At 39.4% G+C, this 20,775-nt stretch overlaps 1 protein-coding gene across 5 annotated transcripts in view; it reads right to left on the bottom strand.

Moving 5' to 3' along the window:
* The window catches only part of ASTN2 (astrotactin 2), a 433,657-nt gene that overhangs the window by 210,533 nt on the left and 202,349 nt on the right, over window positions 1-20,775 (bottom strand). For all 5 annotated transcript variants that reach the window (XM_087880005.1, XM_087880006.1, XM_087880007.1 and 2 more), the window contains exon 7: window positions 14,384-14,551. In XM_087880005.1, the coding sequence (XP_087736131.1) occupies window positions 14,384-14,551 (168 nt within the window). The remainder of the gene's footprint in view (window positions 1-14,383; window positions 14,552-20,775) is intronic.

Below are 20,775 nucleotides of genomic sequence, written 5' to 3'. Positions count from 1 at the left end.
AAAAGATGGGAAATCAATGCATCTCACAAAAACGTGGGAAAAGGGAAGGAACACATTTCACTTCTGCAGCGTGTACATGGAGGGACGCAAGTGCAAACACCATCAATTACAGATATGCATGGGGGGGGGGGAGAAGGAAAAATTGATGCTTCTCATCGTAGTGATATTCATCCAAAGAAATAAATATGCCTATTTGTAGCAACTATCAAGAGAACTCTGTTCTATTCTATTTACCTTTCCATATTCTATTCTATTCTATTCTATTCTATTCTATTCTATTCTATTCTATTCTATTCTATTCATTCCACTAGTCTATTCATTCCACTATTATTCTATTCTATTCATTCCACTATTATTCTATTCTATTCTATTCTATTCTATTCTATTCTATTCTATTCTATTCTATTCTATTCTATTCTATTCATTCCACTAGTCTATTCATTCCACTATTATTCTATTCTATTCATTCCACTATTATTCTATTCTATTCTATTCTATTCTATTCTATTCTATTCTATTCTATTCTATGCTATGCTATGCTATGCTATGCTATGCTATGCTATGCTATGCTATTCTATTCTATTCTATTCTATTCTATTCTATTCTATTCTATTCTATTCTATTCTATTCTATTCTATTCTATTCCATTCTATTCTATTCCTTTCCTTTCCTTTCCATCCCATTCCATTCAATTCCATTCCATATTTCCTATTCTATTCTATTCTATTCTATTCTATTCTATTCTATTCTATTCTATTCTATTCTATTCTATTCTATTCTATTCTATTCTATTCTATTCCATTCCATTCAATTCCATTCCATATTTTCTATTCTATTCTATTCTATTCTATTCTATTCTATTCTATTCTATTCTATTCTATTCTATTCTATTCTATTCTATTCTATTCTATTCTATTCTACTCTATACTCTACTCCAAATTCCATATCTATCCTATCCTGCCCTACCCTACCCTACCCTACCCTACCCTACCCTACCCTACCCTACCCTTCCCTTCCCTTCCCTCCCCTCCCCTCCCCTCCCGTCCCCTCCTCTCCTCTCCTCACTCTGCTCCGCTCCGCTCTACTCCGCTCCACTCCACTCCACTCCATTCCATTCTTTCTCTTATTATATTATATTCTATTCCTCACTAACTCTCTCTCTCTCTACCACATATATAAAACAGCTACGCAATGTGTAGCCTCAGGAATTTCCGAGGTCTTTTTCACCCTGTTAATAACAGACTGATGCAGCCATGCATGTTAAATAACTCTTTATCAAAACTAACAAAGATTTTTTTTTTAATGCATTGGCTCTACAGCATCAATAAATAATTCACACAGACTTCTGGTTAAGGTAGCACTGATGTAGCGATTGCCGGAATGAGAAGTTAGAAATTAAAATGATAAAAAAATTAGAAAAAAAAAAAACAGACAGTCCCCGACTTACAACCACCATGGAGTCCAACATTTCTGTTGCTAAATGAGACATCCGTTCAGTGAGTTTTGCCCTGTTTTACGACCTTTATGACCATAGTGACTCACTGCAGTTGTTAAGTGAGTCACATGGCTGTTAAGGGAATCTGGTTTCCCTATCGACGGTCGCAAAAAGAGGATCCCGCGACCCCTGGACATCATCATAAAGGGGAGTCTGTTAGCCAAATGTTAGCCGAATGTAAATCAGGTGGCCGTGTGAATGCTTCAATGGTCATAAGTGTGAAAAAACAGAACATACTTTTTTCAGTGCTTCGTTCACTAAACAGACATATATATTATTCATAAACATTTTGAATATAGTGTATTGTCAGGGTACATCATTTACAAAAGAAAAACAAAGCGAGAACAAAAAGAAATATTAATACATATACTGGTAACAATAGTAATAACAGAACAGAACAGTTTCTCTTTATATTAGCTTATTTATGATTCTGTTAATTATATTGGCATATTTATAATTATAAATCATCTTTCTATTTAATTCACACATAGCAATAATCTTTCTTCATCTAATTGTCTCTAACCACTCATAAAATCTATTCCATATCAAGCAATATTCTGTGTCTCCTTTGCCTTTTATTTTTAAAGTCAATCTGTCCATCTCTGCACAGTCTAAAATTTTCCTAATTATATCCTCATCTGATGGGAGTGTTCTCATTTTTCCAATCCTGTGCAAATACAGTCCTTGCTGCTGTCAGTACATGCAAAACTAAATAAATTGTCCCTTTATCATAACCCTCTGGCATTATACCCAACAAAAATAAACAGACTTTTTTTTGTAAGGTGTGGTTTACCTGTATGACATTGAGAAATATATAAATATAATTATGTACAGAAATAGAAGTATTTCTTAGCTTCAAAGCTCCCCAGTCGAGAAATAGTTCAAGGAAGATACCTAAATGACACCCCTTCTCCTGCCTTTTTGGCTTGGCACCAATGTTGTTTCTGTTGGGGAATCTAACACAATGTGATAAATACAAGGCTGTGATCAAAGGGCCTTCAAACAGACTGAAAAGACTTTGCTCCCAGGAATTGGCTATTTTGCTTTGGGGTTCTTTGGTGGTATTCAGCCGGTTCAGATCAGTTTGTCCGAACCGGTAGCGGAAATCGTGGGTGGACCCACCTACCCACCCTGGCTCTATGCCATCCTATTTAGGCACGTTTTTGAGGGCGGGGGCACACGCGGAAGGCACGTGCGCTAGCAAAGGGCATACGCGGAAGGCCGGATGCATGCATGGACTCACATTTGCAAACCGGTAGGGAAAGTAAGTCAATACCAACCATGGTTTCTCACCCACACTCCTTTTTTTTTTATTTCCACCCAAGGCAACCAAAGTACAATTCATCTGGTTGAGGTTGTCTATTAATTAATTAATTAATTAATTTATTCATTCATTCATTCATTCATTCATTCATTCATTCATTCATTCATTTGCAAGAAGCGATGGGTGGAAACTCATCAAGGAGAGAAGCAACTAAGAACTAAGGAGAAATTTCCCGACAGTGAGAACAATTCATCAGTGGAACAAAAGTTGCCTCCAGAAGTTGTGAATGCTCCAACACTGGGAGTTTTGAAGAAGACGTTGGATAATCATTGGTCTGAAGTGGTGTAGGGTTTCCTGCCTGAGCAGGGGGTTGGACTAGAAGACCTCCAAGGTACCCTTCCGACTCTGTTATTCTATTCTATTCTATTCTATTCTATTCTATTCTATTCTATTCTATTCTATTCTATTCTATTCTCTGTTATTCTATTCTGTTCTATTCTATTCTCTGTTATTCTATTTGAACAGCAAAGAAGGTTTGGATCAAACTTAGGGCTCTGTCAGCACCATCTCTGGAAAAAGTGCAGAGAAGAGCAACAAAGAGGATTAGGGGACTGGAGGCTAAAACCTATAAAGAATGGTTGCTGGAATTGGGCATGGCTAGTTTAATGAAAAGAAGGACTAGGGGAGACATGATAGCCGCCTTCCAATATCTCAGGGGCTGCAAAGAAGAGGGAGTCAAGCTATTCTCCAAAGCACCTGAAGGCAGGACAAGAAGCAATGGGTGAAAACTCATCAAGGAGAGAAGCAACTTAGAACTAAGGAGAAATTTCCTGACAATAAGAACAATGAACCAGTGGAACTACTTGCCTCCAGAAGTTGTGGGTGCTCCATCACTGGAGGTTTTCAAGAAGAGACTGGACAGCCCTTTGTCTGAAGTAGTGTAGGGACTCCTGCCTAAGCAGGGGGTTGGACTAGATGACCTCCAAGGTCCCTTCCAACTCTATTATTCTACGTTCAGTGAAATCATTCAAAACCCTCTTCATCTCCTCGCTGGTCTTCTATTCACCTCTTCCACAGACCTGCCACTCCTCCTCCCTCCTCCTAAACTTTTCCCAGATTTAATGAGTAATAAATTGTGCCTAAGTTAGACGGGCTTCCTGCCACCCCTATTCATTATAACTCTCAAGCTCGGTTTACAGGCTTCAGGATTGCCAAGGCTTTGGTGAGTTGTGAGAGGAGGCCAAATGCCAGGTGAACACTTCCGACCTTGTGTGACCAGATCCTGTAATAATAAATATTTCCAAGCTTGTCTCCATCTTCAAGAGACCTGGGCAAGATCAGAGTAGCTATTCGTTTGTCAAATCTCTAATGAACCGGAATCCTAACCGTAAACTTCCTCAAAAGATTCAGCTAGCTTTTTCAATATGAAATATTTGGTCGCCACGATGTATAAAAAGATGTGGGGACTCTAGGAAGAGTGCAGAGAAGAGCAACAAAGAGGATGAGGGGACTGGAGGCTAAAACATATAAAGAACGGTTGCAGAAACTGGGTATGTCTAGTTTAATGAAAAGAAGGACTAGGGGAGACATGATAGCAGTCTTCCAATATCTCAGGGGCTGCCACAAAGAAAAGGGAGTCAAGCTATTCTCCAAAGCACCTGAGGGCAGGACAAGAAGCAATGGGTGGAAACTAATCAAGGAGAGAAGCAACCTAGAACTAAGGAGGAATTTCCTGACAGTTAGAACAATTAATCAGTGGAACAACTTGCCTCCAGAAGTTGTGAACGCTCCAACACTGGAAGTTTTTAAGAAGAGGTTGATTCAGTTGACTGAAGTTAAAGATCAACGTATAACTAGAGCTCAATCCAAGCTACTTAAACAAAAGCAACAACAACAACAGGAAAGACAAGACAAGAAGGCAGTTAAGAGCACTGCACAAGAGATTGGAGCTATGGGAGGAGCGAGATCGAAGCTCTCGGATGAACTTCAAGCATATTGCTCTGCGCTCCAGAAAGAGGCTAATGACCTTTAAGTGTTTATCTTGGAATGTCAATGGGTTGAATTCAGCACAGAAAAGGAAGAAATTATTTACATATTTGAAACAATTTAATAATGATATAATATGTTTACAAGAAACGCATATCACAACTCAAGATCAAAAATATTTGATAAACTCAAAACTAGGAGCACATTATATATCTTCAACCTCGCAGAAAAAGAATGGTGTGGTTATTTATGTAAATAAAAAATTAACAGCAAAAGTTATAGAAGTAGATCAAGATGGTAGGTTTGTAGCAATTGAATTGTTTACAGCAAATGGTCAAATTCTTTTGATTGGAATTTATGCTCCCAACCAACAACAGGATTATTTTTACAAGATGTTACATACTAAAATATTGCAATGGGACTACAGATCTATTTTAATCATGGGAGATTGGAATGGAGTAATTGATTCTAAATTAGATAAAAAGAGCTTGGCAAAGTCTAGAATTAGATTACCACAGACCTTTTTTGATATGAAAGAAGATATGGAACTAAAAGATGTTTGGAGAATACATAATCCAAATGAATTGGATTACACTTTCTTTTCTGATAGACATAGATCCTTTTCTAGGATTGATTTTATCTTGTTGTCAAATGATCTACTTGTTAAGACAAAAAGAACAAAGATTTTTCCAAGAACTTTGACTGATCATAGTCCTGTATGGATAGAAATCGAGATGGATAAGGTTGAGAGACGTTCTTGGAGATTAAATGAGAACTTGTTTAGATATGAAAAAAATATAATAGAACTTAAAAAGCATTTGAAAGAATTTTTTGAAATAAATTTGAATAAAGGTACCCCAGTTGAAATTGTTTGGGACGCAAGTAAAGCTTATATGAGAGGGGTACTTATCTACATGAATTCTAAACATAGACTGTTCCGACAAAAGAAAAGATCTGAGTTGGAAATGGAAATAAAGAATAAAGAACAGTTACTTATTAAAAACCCAACAGATGAAAGAATACGAAGTGCTATAAAACTTTTGAAAGACCAATTCCAAATGCTTATGGCGGAACAAGTTGCAACAAGCTTACAATACGCGAAGCATAATACATTTTGCAATGCTAATAAACCGGGCAGATGGTTGGCCTACACACTGAGGAAAAAACAAAGTATACGGACTATTGACAGTATTGATATTGGAGGGAAAGAAATCTTTCAACAAAAATTAATTAAAGAAGCTTTTGTGGATTATTATACTAAACTATATGCTAAAGAAGAGGTGCAGAATGGACTTATAGAAAAATATTTAAAGGATAAGAGAGTTACAAAAATTACTGATCAACAAAAGGAAAGAATGAATTATCTTATAACAGAGGAGGAGATAATAGCAGCAATTAAACAGCTAAAAACAGCCAAAGCTCCTGGCACGGATGGTTTGACTGCAGTGTATTACAAAACTTTACAAGCTGAAATGGTGGGACAACTTAGAGATTTATTTTGCAATATTCAACAAGGGGGTAAAATACCCCCATCTTGGACAACTGCTTATATATCTTTGATACCAAAGGAACAAGTTGGTCCTAAAAAACCAGAGAACTACAGACCAATATCTCTTTTGAACACAGACTATAAAATTTATGCGAAGGTATTAGCCAACAGGTTGATGCCAGTAATCCAAAAGGTGATTCATGAGGACCAAGCGGGATTTATTGAGGGCAGATACATGAAGGACAATGTAAGGCAAGTAATAGACTTATTGGAATATCTTGATAAGAATAAACAGATTTCTGCAGTGCTGGTTTTTTTGGATGCGGAGAAGGCCTTTGATAGAGTGGATTGGAATTTTCTACTAAAGACTTTAAAAAAGATGGGCTTTGGGGACCAATTTATACAGGCAATCTCAGCAATTTATCAAGAGCAAAAAGCACAGATTATTATTAATGGAAGTTTGACGACAGAGTTTAAAATTGAAAAAGGAACAAGACAGGGATGTCCGTTGTCCCCACTCTTATTTATTTTAACATTGGAAGTCTTGCTAAATACAATACGGGACTCAAAAATTTTGAAAGGTATAATGATAAGGCAAGAGGATTATAGAATAAAGGCATTTGCAGATGATCTGGTGGTTACCCTATCACAACCAATGGAATCAATAATCCTGATGAACGACATTATACAAGACTATGGTAGAGTTTCAGGTTTTAGACTGAATTCAAAAAAGACTAAAATGATAATCAAAAATATGACACAAGATCGTAAACATGAGCTTGAAAGGAGGGCAGGTTTTGAAATTGTACCTAAGGTAAAATATCTTGGAGTTCAGGTTGCAGAATCAAATATGAAATTGTTTCAAAATAACTATGAGGTGTTGTGGCGAGAGGTTCAGAAAGACATGGAGACTTGGAAAAAGCTGCAACTGTCTTTACTTGGAAGAATAGCAGCAGTTAAGATGAACATTTTGCCAAGATTTCTGTTTTTGTTTCAAATGATTCCGGTGCTTAAAAGTGATAAACAACTGAAAGTTTGGCAAACTGGACTTAATAAGTTTGTCTGGAACGAGAAAAAGCCGAGAGTGAAATTGAAAATTATGCAAGATGTTCCAGAAAGAGGAGGCCTTAAACTTCCAAACCTGCAGTTATATTATGATGCAGTAGCTTTAACTTTAACAAGTGATTGGTTTGGAAGTAAAAAGGCTGGAATATTGAATGCAGAAAGTTTTGATCTTGAATTTGGATGGCATGCTTACCTATTTTATGATGACAAAGTTGATAAAGTATTTAAAAGTCATATACTTAGAGACTCTTTGATGAGAGTTTGGAAGAAGCACCGACTCAAATGGGATTATAAAATACCGCTATGGCTGGATCTTGGTCATACCTTGTGGAATACAAATATAATGTCACTCGGGGGGTTTTTATACAAAGAGGTTATTTTTACAGATGCGGGCAGATGGCAGCTGAAGACATTGCAGACACTGTTGGACGAAGGGATTAATTTAACCTGGTTACAATATAATCAATTACAATTGAGATGGAAAGAGGACCAAAAAACTGGTATTATGTTGCATGAGGAAGAATTGGTTAGACATATAAGAGAGAAAGGTCCAATGCATATTAAAAGGCTTTATAATGTTTTGCTAGAAAGGGATTCAGAAACGGAATTAGTTAAAGATTGCATGATTAAGTGGGCACAAAATTTTGAAGAACCAGTGATGTTAGAAACATGGGAAAAAATTTGGGTTCAGAATGTTAAATTTACACAGTCGCAGAATCTGAGGGAAAATTTTTATAAAATGTTTTATAGATGGCATCTAGATCCTAAAAAGTTGTCATGTATGTACCCTAATGTTCAGCCAAAATGTTGGAGATGTGAATGTTTGGATGCTACGTATTATCATGTTTGGTGGACCTGTAGGAAAGTTAAGGCTTTTTGGATAAAAATTTGGTGGGTCATGCAGAATGTATTGAAGAAAAAAATTCAATTTTCTCCACAACTGTTTTTATTGGGCATAGTTAAGGGTTTTACATTGGGTGAAACAAAATTGATATTGTATATGATAACAGCAGCAAGATTGTTGATAGGTAAATATTGGAAGAATGAAGTTTTGCCTACTATCGAGGAATGGACTTCGAAGATGGCCAGTTTTGCAGAGATGGCGAAGATTTCAGCATATTTAAAAGATTGTTCACAAGAGACTTATGAATGGGAATGGAAAAGGTGGATAGAATATGTTCAGAACAAATATCAAATTAGAAAGTATCAAATAGCTTTTATTTGAAAACAATGTATTAGAAATATCTTAATGTAAAGAGATAAAGAGGGAAAATTATATAGGGGGAGGGATGGGTTCAGGTATATATATCAGTGTTATTAGTTATGAGTACATAATAGGGAAGTCCGGGGGGGGAGGGTTAGGGAGGGTTAGGGAGGACGGGAAGTTTGGGGAGGGAGGTGGGGGGGTGAAAAAAAAAAGGGTGAAAATGTAATTGTAAAACTTTTGCAATAAAAAAAAAAAGAAGAGGTTGGATAACCATTTGTCTGAAGTGCTGTAGGGTTTTCTCCCTAAGCAGAGGGTTGGACTAGAAGACCTCCAATGTCCCTTTCAACATTAGTAGAGTAGAGTAGAGTTATTATACTCTACTCTACTCTACTCTACTCTACTCTACTCTACTCTACTCTACTCTACTCTACTCTACTCTATTTAATTATTTATTTATTTTTATTTTTATTTTAGGAAATTTATATTGCTGCCTATTCGCACATGGGAACCCAGGAGGCTTAGAGGAATATCAAAACCATAAAGTCATATATAAAACCATAAAACCATAAGGAGCCTGGATAGCTCAACAGACTAAGCACTGTAATTTAACACCAGCTGTCTGCAATTAAAGTAAGATCGAATCTCGCCAGGCTCAAGGTTGACTCAGCCTTCCATCCTTTCTAAGATAGGTAAATTGAGGACCCAGTTTGTGGGGGCAATAAGCTGACTTTGTATAAAAATATACAAAAGGATGAAGGCTATTGCTTAGCGCATTGTAAGCCGCCCTGAGTCTCCGGAGAAGGGCGGCATATCAATCAAAAATTAAAAACAAAACAAAACAATAAAAGGGAATAGTCCTGTAATAAATCAATCGTGCAATATTATAAATCATATAATAAATGAATATTACAATAATATAATAACCCCCACCCTGGCGACAACACATCACACGAACCATTTAATGGGCTCCATCCCTCTCTGCGTCATGGAGGGTGTGTGGATGGGAGAGGATAACTCCAAAAGAAGGAAGAGGTGGAGGGGAACCAAGACAGGACTAATGACATGCTAAACTGCAGCCGCTCTTTCATAAAATATTCACCGTCTTAAGCACGTCTTGATATTAAAAGATTATTCGTCCCGGCGACACCCGAGACCTGATTTACGAGCTGCTAGAAGGCTGCTAACTTTCTGATTCATGATGCCAGGTTTCTAAAGGTAACCTTTCCAGCAAGGGGAATAGGAGTGTGTGGGGAGGTGGGATTTAGGAAAGGTGGGGGGAAAGGAATGACTTGGCAGGAAGGCATCCCTCTTGGCTTGGGGAGGCAGAGCGGGATGTGGAAGAGGGGGAGGTCCCGGGCTCCGTTCTCGGTTTGTTTTTAGGGTAGGGTTTGCCAATCGAAGCGGCTCCTTAATAAGTCATTTCTTCCCTCCCGAGTTTTTATCTGCCTGGGTCATTAATCCCTCACACTTACAGAATAACAAATATATGTTCTACAAATCAGCCAGACTTGGGGGGAAAAGAAAACAAGAAAAAAAAAAAACACCCAGATTGGAGAAGAGCAGAGAAGGGAGCATCCTTGTAAGATATAAAGATGTTACTGTTGTTATTCGTTGGTTAATTAGTGGATTAATTAATGGCGGCGTTTTACACCACAGTGGCAGAACCTGGAGTTCCCCTGCATTTTAAGTCCTCCTCCCCTCCTCCTCCTCCTCCTCCTTCTCCTCCTCCATGCTTTCGTCCTCCTTCTCCTCCCCTTCTCCATCTCCTCCTCCTCCATCGCCTCCTGCTCCTCCATCTCCTCCTCCTCCTCCATCTCCTCCTCTTCCATTTCCTCCTCCTCCTCCATCTTCTCTTCCTCTTCCTCCTCCACCTCCTCACATTTCATTGCCCAATGAGGTAGCATCATCATTGCTAGGAGGAAGTGAGGTTTGATCTCCACCCTCTTCTAGCACAGATGATGTTACCTAGATGGGTAATGAAAGGTCTGCAAGAAAACCACCAAGCTCAGAAAGCACCAAGGACCCCATAAAGTCCTCCTCCTCCTCCTCCCCTCCTCCTCCTCCTCCGTTGTTTAAATTATGGATTTCAAAATGGCTTTGTAAGACTTCATAGTGCAGAAAACACAGATTACCTTCACTAACCCACAAAGAAAATCTGCACTTTAACAGGCACCCAGAATTGTTGTGATTCTTTGTAACTACTAATAAGCAACAGGCATTAGAACCCAACTATCAATGCTAGGTTCCATTGCAACATCCAGATTTATGATTCTTAATACATTTCCATTCCTCCGTGATGTATTGATGTAAGTGGAGAGGAAACAATTCTATATCCATGAAAATATAATAAAAGGTTAGGGAGACCGATATTCAGAAGTACCATTTGAATAGAATAGAGTAGAGTAGAGTAGAGTAGAGTAGAGTAGAGTAGAGTAGAGTAGAGTAGAGTAGAGTAGAGTAGAGTAGAGTAGAGTAGAGTAGAGTAGAAATAGAATGGAATAGAAAATAGAAATAGAAATAGAAATGGAAATGGAAATGGAAATGGAAATGGAAATGGAAATGGAAATGGAAATAGAATGAATTGGAGTAGGGTAGGGTAGGGTAGGGTAGAGTAGAGTAGAGTAGAGTAGAGTAGAGTAGAAATAGAATGGAATAGAAAATAGAAATGGAAATGGAAATGGAAATGGAAATGGAAATAGAATGAAATGGAGTAGGGTAGGGTAGGGTAGGGTAGGGTAGGGTAGAGTAGAGTAGAGTAGAGTAGAGTAGAGTAGAGTAGAGTAGAGTAGAGTAGAGTAGAGTAGAGTAGAGTAGAGTAAAAATAGAAATAGAAATAGAAATAGAAATAGAAAGAAATAGAAATAGAATACTTTATTTAGCTAAGTGTGAATTGACACACAATTAATTTCTCCCCAGTGCAGAAATACAGGCCAGGTACTCCCCAGTGAAAACTGCAAGCCAAGGTTTGAAGACGGCCCGTATTTCCATCTCAACCTAACGATTACATTCTGCAAGCATTCAAGTTCACGTCATCCTAAGCGGGGCTTTTCCACTTGACTTTGCTGATTAAGCCACAATCAGCTGGCTTCCTAGGGTCACGCACGGCTATAAATCATGGCTTGCAAAAAACGCAACGGTTGAGTTCACACCCTCCGTTCAACCCCGGTTGTCCCGGCCCAGAGCTGCTTTGAAGACAGCTTTCTAAGCAGGAGGATGTTTAGCAACAGGAAGGAGAATGCTACGGATGGGTTGTGCTAGCGCCAAGCGGTTTACACACCCCTCTTGGTTGTGCAAACAACGCACGCAGCTTGATTCTGTTAGAAGGAGCTTTGTTTTCAGGAAGCGGAGGTCTTTCTCCCTGCATTTTGACCTTCTGCTGGTAATTATCCGAGAAAGGCAGCTCAGAGCAATCTGTTCAGGCCCGAGCCTACATTACTGTTGGAATGAGGCCAAGTCCAGTTCCCAGCATCAGGGATTTTTATCAGAGGTCACCCCACTGCAGATGTGCTGGGAGTATAGGGGAGAGGGAAAAGGGAGAGGAGGGATGATGTGATCTCAAAGACCCTCTTTTCAGGATCTTGGGTGGCGCAGTGGTTAGACGGCTGTACTGCAGGCTAACTCTGCCGACTGTCAGCAGTTTGATTCTCACCGGCTCAAGGTTTGACTCAGCCTTCCATCCTTCCCAGGTTGGTAGGCAAGAGGCTGACTCGGTAAACCTCTTAGAGAGGGCTGTAAAGCACTGTGAAGAGGTATATAAATTTAAATGCTATTGCTTGCTTCCTTCCCTTTCTTCCTTCTTTCTCTCCCACTCTTTTCTCCTTCCTTCCTTCCTTCCTTCCTTCCTTCCTTCCTTCCTTCCTTCCTTTCCTTCCTTCCCATGGTGGTGCAGTGATTAGAATGCAGTATTGCAGGTTAATTCTGCCCATTGCCATCAATTCGATCCTGACCAGCTCAAAGTTGACTCAGCCTTTCATCCTTCCAAGCTTGGTAAAACGAGGACCCAGATTATTGGGGGCAAGAGGCTGACTCTGTAAACTGCTTAGAGAGGGCTGTAAAACACTGTGAAGCAGTATATAAGACTAAGTGCTACTGTTATTGCCCTCCCTCCCTCCCTCCCTCCCTTCCTTCCTTCCTTCCTTCCTTCCTTCCTTCCTTCCTTCCTTCCTTCCTTCTTTCCTTCTTTCCTTCCTTCCCTCCTCCCTCCCTCCCTCCTTTGCCATGGTGGTGCAGTGGTTAGAATGCAGTATTGCAGCTTAATTCTGCCTACTGCCAGGAGTTCGATCCTGACCGGCTCAAAGTTGACTCAGCCTTCCGTTCTTCTGAGGTCGGTAAAATGTGGATGCAGATCGTTGGGCGCAAAGTGCTGATTGTGTAAACTGCTTAGAGTGGGCTGTATATAAGTCTCAGTGCTATTGCTACTGTTATCTGTTCCCGTGCATAGATGGCAAATTGGGTTTATTTGATTAGAAGCGAGATTGTTCTTTCAAAGTTGTTTTGGACAGAAATTAAATGTACATCAACTGTGCGCTTCTATTCAACCCAAATGGTCAGATTGATTGATTGATTGATTGATTGATTGATTGATTTAGATTTATATGCCGCCCTTCTCCGGAGACTCAGGGCGGCTTACAATGCGTTAAGCAATAGCCTTCATCCTTTTGTATATTTTTACAAAGTCAGCTTATTGCCCCCACAAACCGGGTCCTCATTTTACCTACCTTAGAAAGGATGGAAGGCTGAGTCAACCTTGAGCCTTGGCGAGAATTGAACTCGCAGTAATTGCAGGCAGCTGGAAGCTAAATACTACCTTTTAACAGTAGCATTAGTCTGCTGTGCCACTCAGGCTCTAAGTTTTTAGAGATCTTATCAGATTGAAGCTACAGGAATGGCCAAAATTGTGGAAGCCTTTTGGGAAAAGTGTCTTTTCTAAAACTAGCTAATAACACCACTTTTTTTTTTGGAGTAGTACCATAAAATTATATATCAATGGAAAGATAATTTATTCAAGAATGTAATGCAATTTTATGAAGTATTTGCTATTAGAACAGCAGTTACAGTATAAAGAAGAAAAGTGAAACACATAGAAAAAAGGAGATATACAAAAATGATCACCTTAATCCTTAGCTGGGTAACCTTTAGCATGAATTACGGCCTTACAACATCTTCCCATGGAGTGAACCAAGTCTTTGAGTTCTGCAGCTGTTATCATGTGAAACCAAGATGGAATGATGGCTTCTATTAACTGGGTTTTATTGCTGGGTCGCTTCTGACTAACAAGTTTCTTTAGTCGGCTCCATAGATATTCAATTGGCTTAAGGCAGGGGTGAAATCCAGCAGGTTCTGACAGGTTCTGGAGAACCGGTAGTGGAAATTTTGAGTAGTTTGGAGAACCGGCAAATACCACCTCTGGCTGGCCCCAAAGTGGGGTGGGAATGGAGATTTTGCAGTATCCTTCCCCTGCCACGCCCACCAAGCCACGCCCATAGAACCGGTAGTAAAAAAAATTGGATTTCACCATTGGGTGAAGGTCTGGGCTATTCCCAGGCCATTCCAGCAGTGGAATACGATTATCTTGAAACTCCCAAAAAAAGTGGTGTTATTAGCCATCAATCCTCAAAAATACATTTTTCCCCAAAAGGTTTCCACCATTTTGGCCACTACTGTATGTCCTTTTGGCTTGATTCTTCAACCCAAAAATCTTCTCCTTTATTGAGAAGACCAATTCTTGATGAACATTTAAACCCATTTTTTCTATCATTCAGATAGAACCCATCTTGGCTGGGTCAGAAGAGGAGATATTATGTTCGGAATTGAATTCAAGAAAAAGGCTACAAAGCTCCATTCAGAAGACCTGAGCTTCCCCGATTGTCCACTTACCAGTTTCTTCGTCGCAGAGATGCTCGCACGCGTCCGTCGTTCTCTGCCCACAAAGATCACGGATCCATGGCGAGGTGGCATTGATTTGATAATACAGGGAGAGCTTTGCAGGATTCAGCCAGTCCGAGATGTCCAAGTAGCTGCCCTCACTCACAACAAAACTGCTTCCTGCAAGACAAAAAGAAAGAAGGTGAGGCAGAAAAAGATGGATCTTGAACACTGGGCCCTGTCTAACAAAATGAAATTCAACATAGAGAAAAGTAAAGTCTTACACTTAGGCAAGAAAAACCAAAAGTACACATATAATCACCAAGATGTTGGTGAGTTCTAGTCCGGCCTTAGCCATGAAATCCGGCTGGGTGAATTTGGGCCAATCACTGTTGTGATTTAGGCTTACTGAGTCATTACAAGGCACAACTAGTCCCAAATAAACCTATTTTATTCTAACAGCTGAGAATTGCATTCATTCCCAGCTGAGTCCCAATTAGTTGCAAAACAAGTCCTTTGGAAGTAGTCCTTTGGGATAATCACCAACCTTTATCTTCTTTGACACCCTGCCAGAGGTCTTACTTGGCAAAGCCCCATGAAGTTCAGAAACAAACAAGAGATGCCGACTGGAAACAGAGTTAGCAACGTTGCTTTCCTGCAAAAAGGCCCAAGTGCCTTTGTTTCTTTTTTAAGCCTTATGGGAGGGGCCAATCATCTCCTGGCCTTACTCCTGAGTCGTCCCTTTTGCTTTAGCTACTCTTGCCTTCTGGCATCTCTGCGCATGTGTGCACTAGGAACAGGCTTCTCCTGTTCTTCTGCCTCTCTGCTGTCTGACTCTGAGGGCTCTGGAGTCTGTGCATTGCACCCGGATGGCCCTGGCCCCATCTCTGCCTCCGATGCAGAGCTCTCGTCCAGGCCTTCCCCAGACTCCAGGACTGGCCCATGTTCCTCCCCAGCCTCCTCACTGTCCGACTCTGCTGCCAGCTCCGCAGAGGTGGCGGATGACAACAATCACCAGGACACTGTGAGTTCTAGTCCTGTTCACAAGGTTTGTTGAGGAGAAAATAGGAGAAGGAAGGTGTGTTGGAAATATTCACCACCAGGAGATATTTGTAAAAAAAAAAAATCAAGTTAGTGTCAGGTTTCGAGGTCGTCTCAAATAAATTGCATTTCAAACAAAGTCTTTGAAGAAAAACTCCCATTTATTAAGCACGACATTCTAACTCCGACTTCATCGCAGCCAACACTGACTTCCAGACCCAAAACCCTCCCTTTCTGTTCCCCACTCCCCTGCACTCATTGGCCATCTTCCAGGTCACTCTACCCCTAATCTACTGCTCCAGCTCAAAGGAATTTCCCCCCTCCCATCCCATCTCCTAGGGGATATTATCTCCAGGGAAAATAAGTAGGTGAAAAGTCAAACGTCCCTTTCCAGAAGCCTCTGCTTCTCCTTCTTATGTCAGCACTAGAGTAAATGCATCTTGAAGTGCTGACAGTTAGGATACAACCGAACAAACTTCATGGTTTTAAAAAAACCTTTCTTTCATCTTCATCTCCCCCAGAACACAAACACAACTGTGCAGTATGCACAACAACAAAGATACCATAGTGCAGGAATAGCAGAGCAACTAGAAAGTTGCGAGTTTGAAGGAATCACCAATTAGCAAATGTTTATTATATGTATGCTAGTCACAAGACTGGTGACCAATCTCAGCATGGTGAATATTTAATTAACACAATGCCTTAAAAGTAGAGTGGGGTTTTTTTTAATGCGGAGTTGACCACAATGTTGAAAAAAATTAATGATTGCTGGGTATATGTCTTCGTGTGTGTTCTCACATACACACAGACATTGTACATTCATACTGAAAGGGCAAAAAAATGTTTTCTCCCATCGCTTGGCAAATATACATCTTCTAATTAGGCAAATGTATTTTCAGTTTTCCTTATCTAATATCAGACCGCCAGTCTAATAAGGGCGGGGGAGGCAGGATTTTTACAAATGTTTGCATCCTCATTAACCCTGATCTTCAATTACACTGATTATGAGGCTGTTTTCAAATGCTGTGACAGAGATCAGAGCTGAAGTGCAGAGAGGAGGAGAGGAAGGAAGGAAGGAAGGAAGGAAGGAAGGAAGGAAGGAAGGAAGGAAGGAAGGAAGGTGGGAAGGAAAAGAGGAGGAGGAAGAGAGAAGGAAGGAGATGGAGAAAGTAGGAAGGTGGGAGGGAGGGAGGGAGGGAGGAAGAAAAGAGGAAAGAAGGAAGGAAGGAAAGTGGGAAGGAAAAGAGGAGGAGGAAGAGAGAAGGAAGGAGATGGAGAAGGTAGGAAGGTAGGAGGGAGGGAGGGAGGGAGGAAGAAAAGAGGAAAGAAGGAAGGAAGGAAAGTGGGAAGGAAAAGAGGAGGAGGAAGAGGGAAGGAAGGAGATGGAGAAGGTAGGAAGGTAGGAGGGAGGGAGGGAGGGAGGAAGAAAAGAGGAAAGAAGGAAGGAAGGAAAGTGGGAAGGAAAAGAGGAGGAGGAAGAGGGAAGGAAGCAGATGGAGAAGGTAGGAAGGTGGGAGGGAGGAAGAAAAGAGGAAAGAAGGAAGGAAGGAAAGTGGAAAAGAAAAGAGGAGGAGGAAGAATAGAATAGAATAGAATAGAATAGAATAGAATAGAATAGAATAGAATAGAATAGAATAGAATAGAATAATGGAAGGGAATGGAATAGAATAATGGAAGGGAAGGGAAGGGAAGGGAAGGGAAGGGAAGGGAATGGAATAGAATAGAATAGAATAGAATAGAATAGAATAGAATAGAATAGAATAGAATAGAATAGAATAGAATAGAATAGAATAATGGAAGGGAATGGAATAGAATAATGGAAGGGAAGGGAAGGGAAGGGAAGGGAAGGGAAGGGAATGGAATGGAATAGAATAGAATAGAATAGAATAGAATAGAATAGAATAGAATAGAATAGAATAGAATAGAATAATGGAAGGGAATGGAATAGAATAATGGAAGGGAAGGGAAGGGAAGGGAAGGGAATAGAATAGAATAGAATAGAATAGAATAGAATAGAATAGAATAGAATAGAATAGAATAGAATAGAATAACAGAGTTGGAAGGGACCTTGGAGGTCTTCTAGTCCAACCCCCTGCTTAGGCAGGAAACCCTACACCACTTCAGACAAATGGTTATCCAACCTCTTCTTAAAAACTTCCAGTGTTGGAGCGTTCACAAATTCACAATTGAGTACATTGTTTTCTTTATGTATATAAATCAACATTAGAATCATATGTATGAACAGTAAATTGACATAAGGGAGAAAAACGGATATGTAAAAAATGTTTACTGATGTGAAAATGTTGAAAAGAAGAAAATTGTAAAAAATTATTTTTTTTAAAAAAAAAACTGTTTAATAAAAATTATTTTTTTTAAAAAAAAATGAAGACGACCAGCGATGGTTGAATTAATTATAAGGAGCTATTTTTTAAAAACTGTTTAATATTTTTTTTTATTTTTTTAATTAGGGATCTTACCAGAAACATATAACAGAGAATTGAGTTACCTGATTGTGAATGTATTGACAGCGGCTAGAATTGTGTTTGCTAAAAATTGGAAAAATGAGGAAATGCTCAAACAAGATGAAAGTTATTAGGAAAATTATGGAATGTGCTGAAATGAGCAAATTGACATTTGAAATTAGAGAACAGGAAGATAAACAATACTATAAGATATGGGATTTATTTTATCAATGGCTAGATAATAAAACATGGAAATAAAATATGAAACGGATGTTATCATACAATTTATGGAAATGATTTTAATGGGATGAAAATGCCATTGTTAAATGAATGACCAATGAGAATAATGATATAAAGATATATGTTAGATTGATAATACGAGAAATTAGAGAATTTGTAATGATGAATATGAGATGAAGCACAAAAGATTTGTAACCGACCGACACACTATTTGTAATTGGAATGGATGTGGATGTTTTTATGTTTTGTTTAAAAATAAAAAAATAAAAATTCGAAATATAGATAGATGATAGATAGATAGATAGATAGATAGATAGATAGATAGATAGATAGATAGACCAAATATATTTTACTGATAAAGAAATAAAGGGAGACTGGTATAGATCTATTTCAAGCTTCTTAGCTCTCATCAGCCAGCCTTACCCTGTATCTATCTATCTATCTATCTATCTATCTATCTATCTATCTATCTATCTATCTATCTATCTATCTCTATATCTATATCTATCTATCTATCTATCTATCTATCTATCTATCTATCTATCTATCTATAAAAGAAGATGATCAGTGAGAGCTGAATTAATTCTAAGGAGCTATTTTTTAATTTAATTTTATTTTTTTTGAATGCACAGGAGAACTCATAGCCTCCAGCGCAACTGATTCTCCATTGTTCAGAAGTCCATGGGGATATCCTGATATAGTTTGTTTTGTTATATGATTTCCCCCTTCCCCTTAGGTCCCCCCCCCGTCTCTCTCCAACTCAAATTTATATCAAAGCAAAGTTGGCTGCAACAGCTTCAGAAGTTCAAACACCTGAGCCACAGGTTTCCATCACAGTTCAGGCACTTCGTTTTGAAGCTTCTACAAAGAGAGGTTTGAAGTTCTTGACATTTGAGAAAAACGTGTATTTTAGAGAACAAAAAAAAGAAGAAGAGATAAAACACGGCAAGACTTTGTTCCTTTCCCTTGTTAAATATTGTTAAGAGGCAAAAAAAAAAAAAGACACAGCCAAAAATACCCACCGTCTCTCTTTCCATTTTTTCTTTTCTCCCCACCTCTTATGCACATACACATTCGGTTTTACTCTAGCTTTCCATGGGATTATGTTTTCCTCTCCTTCTTTAATGGGTTAAAAAAAAAGCCTTACGATTTAAATAAATTCATTTCTAAGTGGATGTTCCAGCAATACACACATTAAAAATTGTGACCAGCCTAAAATGTAAAGAAATAAAACCATGTGGACCAAACGAAAGTGGTACGCGAAAGATTTATTGTTCGTAACATGTTCTGTTCAATAGCATGGGACTCAATATCTCAAAGGACTCAAGAGTTGTGGGGGCAAAGTGGTTAGAATGCAACACTGCAGGCTGACTCTGCCCACTGCCAGTAGTTTGATCCTGACCAGCTCAAGGTAGACTTCCTTCCCTTCTTTCCCTTCCTTCCTTCTTTCTCTCCCTCTTCTCTCCTTCCTTCCTTCCTTCCTTCCTTCCTTCCTTCCTTCCTTCCTTCCTTCCCTTCCTTCCTTCCTTCCTTCCTTCGCCTGGTGGCACAGTGATTAGAATGCAGTATTGCAGGTTAATTCTGCCCATTGCCAGCAGTCTGATCCTGACCAGCTCAAGGTAGACTCAGCTTTTCATCCTTCTGAGTTCAATAAAATGAGGACCCAGATTGTTGGGTTCTGTAAACTGCTTAGAGAGGGCTGTAAAGCACTGTGAAGCAGTATATAAGTCTAAGTGCTACTGTTGTTTTCCTTCCTTCCTTCCTTCCTTCCTTCCTTCCTTCCTTCCTTCCTTCCTGTGCAATCATTAAAATGCAGTATGGCAGGCTAACTCTGCCCACCGCCAGGAGTTTGATCCTGACTGGCTCAAGGTTGACTAAAGCCTAATGACAGAGATAGAGGCAGATTGAATAAATCTCTCTCTCTCTCTCTTTCTTTATCTCTCTCTCGTTTTCTTTCTCTCACTCTCTCTCTCTCACACACACTCTCTCTCTTTCTCTCTCTCTTTCTCTCTCTCTCTCTCTCTCACTCTTTCTCTCACTCTCTCTCTCTCTCATTTTCTTTCTCTCACACTCTCTTTCTCTCTTTCTCTCTCTCCCTCTTTCTCTTTCTCTTTCACTCTTTCACTTGTTCTCTTTGTCTCACACTCTTTCTCTCTCTCTTTCTCTCCCTCCTTCTCTCTCTTTCTAACTCTCTCTCTTTCTCTTTCTCTCTCTCTTTCTCTCCCTCTTTCTCTCTTTCTCTCTCTCTCTTTCTCTCTCTCTCTTTCTTTCACTCTCTCCCTCTTTCACTTTCTCTCTCTCTCTTTCTCCTGTTCTCTCTCTCTTTCTTCTCTCTTGCTCTCTCTTTCTAAATTCAAGCAACTTGTTTAATTAAAAACAAAACCAGAAGCTGTGCCAATGCCAGAGTTTGCCTGCAAAGATCAAGAGGAAAATTAGAGGGAAGCCGCTAATGGCTGAATCCAGTTCTCTGAGAATCACAGTGAAGTTAGCCAGAGGGAAAGCAGATAAACAATCTTCAGATGAAACAATTAAAGTTCAATCACATGCCAATCAGGGAACGTGGCATTTGGGAGCTGAATGTAGTCACAGATTATTTACCACATCTCCAACCAAGGGACGGGTAGGAAACCAACGAGACAGCCTTTAATCTCTAGCCCTGGT

Source organism: Pantherophis guttatus, chromosome 16 (assembly GCF_059756535.1).
Source record: "Pantherophis guttatus breed Tessera chromosome 16, ASM5975653v1, whole genome shotgun sequence".
Classification (NCBI taxonomy): Eukaryota; Metazoa; Chordata; class Lepidosauria; order Squamata; family Colubridae; genus Pantherophis; species Pantherophis guttatus.
Note: the sequence above shows the minus strand (reverse complement) of the source record. Positions and strands in the feature narration are given on the sequence as shown.